The sequence below is a fragment of the Lepus europaeus genome, chromosome 14 (assembly GCF_033115175.1).
Source record: "Lepus europaeus isolate LE1 chromosome 14, mLepTim1.pri, whole genome shotgun sequence".
Taxonomy (NCBI): Eukaryota; Metazoa; Chordata; class Mammalia; order Lagomorpha; family Leporidae; genus Lepus; species Lepus europaeus.
Genome location: NC_084840.1, coordinates 60680073 through 60688710, shown reverse-complemented (window position 1 = coordinate 60688710; position 8638 = coordinate 60680073). Strand labels below are relative to the sequence as shown.

Sequence of the window (8638 nt, the reverse complement as noted above, 5' to 3'; positions counted from 1 at the left end):
ACCACTCTGAAAATCCCTTATTAAAGGGAACAAAAATATCTTCATTTTCTTGACTCTCTTCTCTTGACTCTTCTCTCTCCCCTTTCTCACATTACTTGCCTAATGCTACAACCATTACCTGCCATTCCCTTGCTGGTTCCTCTGGGACTGGTGCTTTTGAAGACTCCTCATCTCAATATTTCAACTCTGTAGTTGTGATCTTTCTTAAAATGCAAGTCTATGACTTCTGCAGACTTGTCTGGTTTTAGCCAAGGTGGTAGGGCTATGGTCTTAGTGGCTCCCCACTGATTACATATTAAAAGTCCTTGACATGGCATTGATGCATCTCCAAGATGGCGCTCATCCCTGTATCTCTCCTTATCTCTCTCAGCAGCAACCCAGTTGAATTCCAGTTCTTCTGAGCTCCTGGCTGTCCCTGCTCTGTCTCTTTATGGCAAATGCTCCCTGTTAAAAATGAATATTCTGATTCACTAAGTCTGGGTGAGCCTGAAAAGTTATGTTTCCTATCCTAGTTGGTGCTGGGGTAGCCATTCCAGACCTCACTCTGAGTAGCAAAAGCTAGAATTGTGTTTTTTTTTTTCTACAGTGGATTTATCCTTCAGTCCAGATGCCTGAAATCTCCTGACCAAAAAGTTTCTGGCTTTTAAATGATTTTGTTTCAAAATGTGTGTCTATATGAGAAGTCCTGTGACCGGGGTAAGGCCTGGTGATCATCTCAAAATGAAACATAATGATGCAACAGGCTAACCTGGCATTTAGTCATACCTCTTAATCTTTTTATTATTATTTATGTATTTGAGAGGTAGAGTTATAAACAGTGAGAGGCAGAGACAGAGAGAAATATCTTCTATCTGCTGGTTCACTCCCCAAGTGGCTGCAATGGCTGGAGTTGTGCCAATCCAAAGCAGGAGCCAGGAGTTTCCTCTGGGTTTCCCACACGGGTGCAGGGGCCCACGTGCTTGGGCCATCTTCCACTGCTTTCCCAGGCCATAACAGAGAGCTGGATTGGAAGAGGCACAGCCAGGACTAGAACTGGTGCCCATATGGGATGCCAGCACTGCAGGTGGAGGATTAACCTACTGCACCACAATGCTGCCCCCCTAATTGTTTTTAGTATAAGACAAATATATGAATTCTAGAGAATATTTAAAAACCCACAAAGAATAAATTTTCCATAATCCCACAACTCAGTATAATTTTGTAACTTATCCATTCAATTATTCCTTGATTGTCTACTATGCAGCAGGCTTTGTGCAGGGTATTTGGGATATAACTGCAAAGAAGATAGACATAGTTCATCACTCAAAGAGTTACTTTCTAGAGCAGGGGTCAGCAAACTGCGGCTTCTGGGTTAAATCCAGTCTGCTGCCTGTTCTGGTAGGTACAGAACACAGCCACACCCATTAATTTATATATTTTCTAACTTTTTTTATATCAAAATACATTGAGCAGTAGCAAGACAGGCCACATGAATGAAAACTCCTAAAATATTTGCTATTTGGTTTTTTACAGAAAAAAATTGCCAACCTTTGATCTAGAAGCAACTAATAACAATTTTCTGTGCAAAGGATGTTGTGTCACTAAATTTTCTGTGCAAAGGGCTTGCCAGATTATTTTTGATTATTTAATGATTTAAACTATTTTAAATTTATTTTTGAGTAAATTACCTTTTCTAGTAAATTTATTTTTCTAATTGCTGCTACAATGAACATACTTGATGTTTTGTATTATCTGCCACTAGTGAATTTACTAATTCACTTATGAATTATATCATTTATCTGCTGATTTGGGGGGGGAACATATGATTGTGTCATAAACAAATACCAATTTTCTGGGAAACTAGCACTGTGGTGTGGTGGGTAAAGTTAGCACCTGTGGTGCCAGCATCCCATCTGGGTGCTGGTTTAAGTCCCAGCTACTCCACTTCTGATGCAGCTCCCTGCTAATGCACCTAGGAAAGCAGTGGAAGATGGCCCAGATGCTTGGGCCTCTGCACCCACATGAGAGACCCAGAAGAAGCTCCTGACTCCTGGCTTTAGTCTGGCCCAACTCTGGCCATTGTGGCTATTTAGGGAGTGAACCAGGGGTTAGAAGATTCATCCCCTCCTCCCCCCTTTGTAACACTACCTCTCAAATAAATCTTTAAAAAAAAATACTATTATTGCCCCTCAAATCTTTATGCATTTTACCTTTTAATTAGTGCCTTAGCTAAGACCAACACTGCATTTTTTAAAGATTTATTTATTTATTTGAAAATCAGAGTTACACAGAGAGAAAAGGAGATGCAGAGAGAGAGAGGTCCTCCACCCACTGGTTCACTCCTCAATTGGTTGCAATGGCCTGAGCTGTGCTGATCCAAAGTCAGGAGCCAGGATTTTCCTCTGGGTCTTACCACATGAGTGCAGGGGCCCAAGGACTTGGACCATCTACCACTGCTTTCCCAGGCCATAGCAGAGAGCTGAATAGGAAGTGGAGCTGCCGGGACTTGAACCAGCGCCCAAATGGGATGGCACCACTGCAGGTGCCAACCCCAACAGTGCACATTAAATAGAAGTACTAATAGCCAGGATCTGATCTATTTCCTAATCTTAGGTAGAAAGCTTTATTTTTAAATATAAATTTTTTGTGGTAATACTTTCATATATTTAAGGAATATATATTGTTGGAAATATGTTCTAAGTAGTTTTTAAAGGTTTTATTTTGTTTATTTGAAAGGCAGAGTGACAGAGAAAGGAGATCCATCCACTGGCTCACTCCGCACATGACCACAATGGCCAGGCCAAAGCCAGGAGTCTAGAACTCTGTCTGGGTCTCCCATATGGCAGCAGCCCAAGTACTTGAGCCATCATCCAGTGCTTTCCCAGGCACATTAGCAGGCAGCTGGATCAAAAATGGGGCAGCCAGGGCACAAACTCGTGCTTAATATGGGAACCTTGCATTGCAAGTGGTAGCTTAACCAGCTACACCACAATACCAGCTATTCTGAGATTCCAGGTTACATATTTTATAACACAATATTTTATGTAATATTTGATAAGCATTTTTGCTGAGCATTATGTCATTATTGTTCTGTAATCTACAGTATTCCATCATAGGTACAGGCCTTAATACATTTAGCCATATCCTATTGGAGTTTTCTATTTCCTCCAAGTCAATGACAAATTCTTCTCTTCCCTATTCTCATTTCCCCACGATGACTTCTATTTATAGTGTTTAGTGTGTTGGGGTTCTTCTACATACTGTCTGGACTACAAAGCTAAGTCAATACTGTATACATTAATAGTTTGGTTAGAAGACACTGACATACCCAGAAGAGCATGGGCAAAGGGCAGGGAAGGCTGGATTGGCACACAGGGGAGCAGGAAGAAGCCAGGAGATGTGTGTGAGCCTAGAGGCAGGCAGAGAAAATTCTCCCAAGGACTGAAAACCGTGGTAAGTATTTGGAATTTTATTCTGAGAGCATTTGAGACACAATAAAATGCTGCAATGCAATTTACATGTTTAGAAATTTCTCTGGTTTATTCCTTTTTTTGTTTTCTGCAAGGGCTTACCTCATGGCCCCTTAATTGAGCTGTCAGCTAACACTAATGTGTTTGGCCACCCCACCCCCTCCCCTCAAAGTTGGCTCCCTAAGGACCGGCACCTGGCATAGCCACTTAAGCTGCCAACTGTGGTGCCAGCATGCCATAGGATCGCCAACTCAAGTCCCAGCTGCTCCACTTCCAATTCAGCTCCCTGCTAGTGTGCCTAAGAAGTCAGCAGAGGATGACCCTAGTGCTTGGGGCCCCTGTACCTGCATGGAAGACCTGTTTGAAGTTCCTGGTTCCTGGCTTTGGCCTGGCCCAGTCCTGGTGGTTGGGGCCATTTGGGGAGTGAACCAGTGGATGGAAGATTTCTCTCCTTTCTCTCTCTCCTTCTCTCTGTAAATCTGACTTTCAAATATTTTTTTAAAAAGTTAACTCCAAGTAATAAAACAGCTTTTCACATTAAGTCATGAAGGAATGTGTAGAAATTTATTGAATTTTTCTCAAGGATGAAGGAGGGATTTACAACACTTACAACTTAAAGACTTAAACATTCTCACCCCACCCCACCATGCCAGCTCCTCAAGAGTCCCACTGCCTACATCAGTGGCCTCTGAGCTTCTTATCAACTGCCTCCCATTATCCCTTTTATGTAGGAGTAATCCTGTTTTCTTGTAATCCATTTTTTTGTGATTTTGAATGTTAATCTGGGTGGTGGTACAAAGAAGCCAAAGATGCATTAGAGATAACTGAAATGACTTGGCTTGCTCTGGGCAAGATTTTCTTCCTGGTCTCCCACATGGCTATCAGAGGCCCATGTATTTGGTCTATCTTCCGCCGCTTTCCCAGGCACAGCAGCATGGAGCTGGATGTGGAGCCAAGCAGCCGGGACTCAAACAAGCACTTCTATATGGGATACTGAGCCTGCTGTGCCACAACACCAGCCCCTAGTATCTGACCTTGTTCTTAAATTAATACCTGGTGTGCTCATTGAGCTTTTGAATTAGAAACACATTGTATTCCTTAGCTTTACAATTGAATATTTTCACAATATTTTAGGAAAAAGGCTTAACTTTTACGATATCTTAAGGAGGCCCAAGCAAGGCTACTCAAGTTGACAAGCATGAATTTGAGCGCCCGTGTCCACTGCTCCCTGGTGTTCAGATGGCTCCTGAGGGCACAGCATTCCCCACGGCCTGCGGAGTCCTCCAGCAGGCCTCCCTCTACTCGGATCCTGTAGGGCAGCCGGAGGCCCTGCTTCCCTTTCTCCGCCTTTTCCTTGAACTGCTGCAAGCAGTCCAGGAAGGCAATCATGGCGCGGTCGAACTTGTTGCTCAGGAAAACATTCTGGCTCCCATCAGAGAACAAGGGCAGCAGAGTCGAATTACCTGTCAAAGGCTTCAGATAGGAGTGGTCTGCGCAAGGGATGAGCTGGTACCTCTGGAACTCCAGGCCAATTGTGTTGGACAGGGCGAGCAGCAACAAGGCCACCTGTCCCCAGGCAGCGTTGATCTCGTTCCAGTCCACAGGGCTGCTGGGGAGGCAGCCCAAGCGGAGGTTGTTGATGATGCCCACGGAGCCCTCCTCCCGGATTTCAAACGTGACTTGGAAGACGCTGGTTTTATTCAGCCAGTGCAGCTGCGCCTGGGCGTACCGCAGCTGATTCTCCACGCTCCCCAGCTGGTCACACAGCTCCAGCTGCTGCCACTTCAGCGCACTGTACTCCCTGTGGGACTGCCTCTCCCGCTGCTCCAGCTCCTGTGTCTCCGCCTCGGCCTCCTGGAGAGCCGCTGCTACCCTTGCACAGCCCTTGTCCAAGTCCTCCAGCTCTCGGGCCAGCCGGGCCTCCTCCAGTTCCAGGGCCCGCAGCTCCGCCTGCAGCGACTCGGTCTCAGGCTCCACCTGCAGCTCCCCGGACTCCAGGCAGCGTTTGTAGTTTTGAGTGTCAAGTTCGACGAGGGTGAGCTGGGAGTCCAGCTGCTCCAGGAGGTTGTCGGTACACTCCTCACACAGTGGATGCTCCACATCTTTCTGCCCGGAGAGGATGTCAAAAATCTGCGCGGTGGCCTCTTGGAGGCTACTCAAGGTTCCCACGGAGCAAACGTCCCCAAGCAAGGTGAAGCAGCCGCTGTCCTCCAAGGTGTTGCTGTCTTGGGGAAGGGCTCCTCTGGAGGCACCCACCTGTAGTTTTTCACTCCCTCTCATCTTTTCGGAGGAGGTGCCGGCCTCCTGGCTCTCTCCTTGCTCCCCCTGTGTTGAGGCCAGCGTCTCCAGGGGCTCTCTCAGTTTCAGCGGCTGGCTGCAGCGCTGGCAGATGAAGATAGGAGACATGGCAGAGGTCTTGACTTTAACCTTGGGTCTAGGTTTCTTCTGGCTCCGAGTTGCTTCCTGAGCTCTTTCTTGAAGAGTGATTCTTTCTAAAGTGCACATCTCTACTTGTCACTCTCCTACTTATAAACCCACAAGTGTACCCTCCTAGCTTATCTGCTGATCTCTTCTTGCCGGAGGGACCAGTGATCCTTTCTAGAAGGAAAATCTGACCATCCCGCCCTCCTCCTTTACCATTTGCTAGGCACACCTTAAGGACAGTCTTTCTAAAACTAAAATCTGATTGCTGTTCGCCCCTCCTTAAAATATTTAGTGCCATTATCTTACCTTAAAATAAAGCCCATCACCTCTACTTGACACCATAGCCCCTGCCTACCTCTCCACCTTCTTTCTCCATTTTCTGCTGTCCTCACCCCTGGGCTCCTAAGTTCCTGCTTACTAACTGCATTTCAGTTCTTCCAAAATATACTAGTCCCTCTAGATGGCAAACTCTTCCCCTACCCTCTTTACCGGCTAATTCCTGTTCATCATTTCAGGCTGGCTTAGAGGTCATTTCCTCCAGGATGCCTTTCTGGACTTCCAGATTTCTCATCTCTGCTCTCATGACACACCTAACATCCTTTACCACACAGCAATGTAATGGGCACATGCAGAAAAGATAAGTTACTGAGTCAAGATAAAATAATTTAGAGGTTTGCATTTACCGTCAGCTCAGAGACTAAATATTCCACTTTATAATTAACAAGATTAATATACCAATCACAAAAATACAAACAAAAAAAAAACTTTGCTGGGGCTGGAGCTCGGTAAAGCCACCACCTCTGATGCCAGCAACTCACACGGGCACCGGTTTGAGTCCTGGCTGTTCCACTTGCGATCCAGCTCCTTGCTAGTTTTCCTGGGAAAGCAGTGGAAGATGTCTCAAGTGCTTGGGTCCCTGTACCCCTGTGGGAGAAATGGAAGAAGCTCCTGGCTCCTGGCTTCAGACCGGACCTGCTCAGCCATTGTGGCCATTTCGGGGAGTGAACTAGTGGATGGAAGATCTCTCTCTTACTTTCGAACAATAGAATAAGATGATATAACACACATTTAATCAAAGTCCTAACTGGAAAGAAGAGAATTAGTGGCAATACATGAAAAAATAATGGTAGGGGCTGGCGCCATGGCACAGTGCATTAATCCTCCACCTGCGGTGCTGGCATCCCATATGGGCGCCGGTTCTAGTCTTAGCTGCTCCTCTTCCAATCCAGCTCTCTGCTATGGCCTGAGAAAGCAGTGGAAGATGGCTCAAGTCCTTGGGCCCTGCACCTTTTGGGAGACCAGAAAGAAGCACCTGGCTCCTGGCTTCAGACTGGCGCAGCTGCGATGGTTGCGGCCATTTGGGGAGTGAACCAACAGACAGAAGACCTTTCTCTCTGTCTCTCCCTCTCACTGTCTGTAACTCTACCTCTCCCTCTCACTGTCTGTAACTCTACCTCTCAAATAAATAATAAAACCTTAAAAAAAAAAAAAAAGAAAAACTAATGGTAGTGAATAAAAGACTCTAATTCACAGATTCAAAAAGTATAATAAACTCTTAGTTCTTTTTTTTTAACTTTTATTTAGTAAATATAAATTTCCAAAGTACAGTTTATGGATTACAATGGCTTCCCCCCATAACTTCCCTCCCACTCGCACCCCTCCCATCTCCCACTCCCTCTCCCATTCCATTCACATCAAGATTCATTTTCAATTATCTTTATATACAGAAGATAGATTTAGTATATACTAAGTAAAGATTTGCACCCACACAGAAACACAAAGTGTAAAATACTGTTTCAGTACTAATTATAGCATTACTTCACATTGGACAACATATTAAGGACAGATCCCACATGAGGAGTAAGTACACAGTGACTCCTGTTGCTGACTCTCTTGTTTGACACTCTTGTTTATGGCGTCAGTAATCTCCCTAGGCTCTAGTTATGAGTTGCCAAGGCTATGGAAGCCTTTTGAGTTCGCCTACTTCGATCTTATTCCCACAGGGTCATAGTCAAAGTGGAAGTTCTTTCCTCCCTTCAGAGAAAGGTACCTCCTTCTTTGATGGCCCCGTTCTTTCCACTGGGCTCTCACTTGCAGAGATCTTTCATTTAGGGTTTTGTTTTGTTTTGTTTTGTTTTTTGCCAAAGTGTCTTGGCTTTCCATGCCTAAAATACTCTCATGGGCTCTTCAGCCATGAAGAGCTTAAGGCTGATTCTGAGGCCAGAGTGCTGTTTAGGACATCTGCCATTCTATGAGTCTGCTGTGTATCCCACTTAGATCATAGTAAAGCTGCAAAAAATATAACTTAATGGAAATACCTTAAAATTAAATATTGGGGCCTGCCAGCGCTGTGGCGTAGTGGGTAAAGCTGCTGCCTGCATTGCCAGTACCCCCTATGGGCACCAGTTCAAGTCTTGGCTGCTCCACTTCAGATCCAGCTCTCTGCTATGGCCTAGGAAAGCAGTAGGAGATGGCCCAAGTCCTTGAGCCCCTGCACCCACGTGGGAGACCTGGAAGAAGCTCCTGGCTCCTGGCTTTGGATCAGCTCAGCTCCAGCCATTGCAGCCATCTGGGGAGTGAACCAGCGGATGGAAGACCTCTCTCTCTGTCTATATCTCTCTGTAACTCTGTCCTTCAAATAAATAAAATAAATCTTTTTTTAAAAAAAAGAGCTACAATTAGACTGACAGCTGGCTCCTCCATTGCGTTAAGATAAAATGGAATAAAACGATTTATAGACACAGGAAAAAAAAAGCTTCCCACCT

General features: G+C 45.3%; 1 protein-coding gene across 1 annotated transcript; it reads right to left on the bottom strand.

Annotated features, from left to right (window-relative positions):
* Positions 1-4592: 4592 nt before the first annotated feature.
* BECN2 (beclin 2) lies at positions 4593-5855 on the bottom strand. The gene has a single exon (XM_062210792.1). It carries the CDS (start codon positions 5853-5855, stop codon positions 4593-4595), a length of 1263 nt encoding a protein of 420 aa, XP_062066776.1.
* Between the last annotated feature and the right edge of the window lie 2783 nt (positions 5856-8638).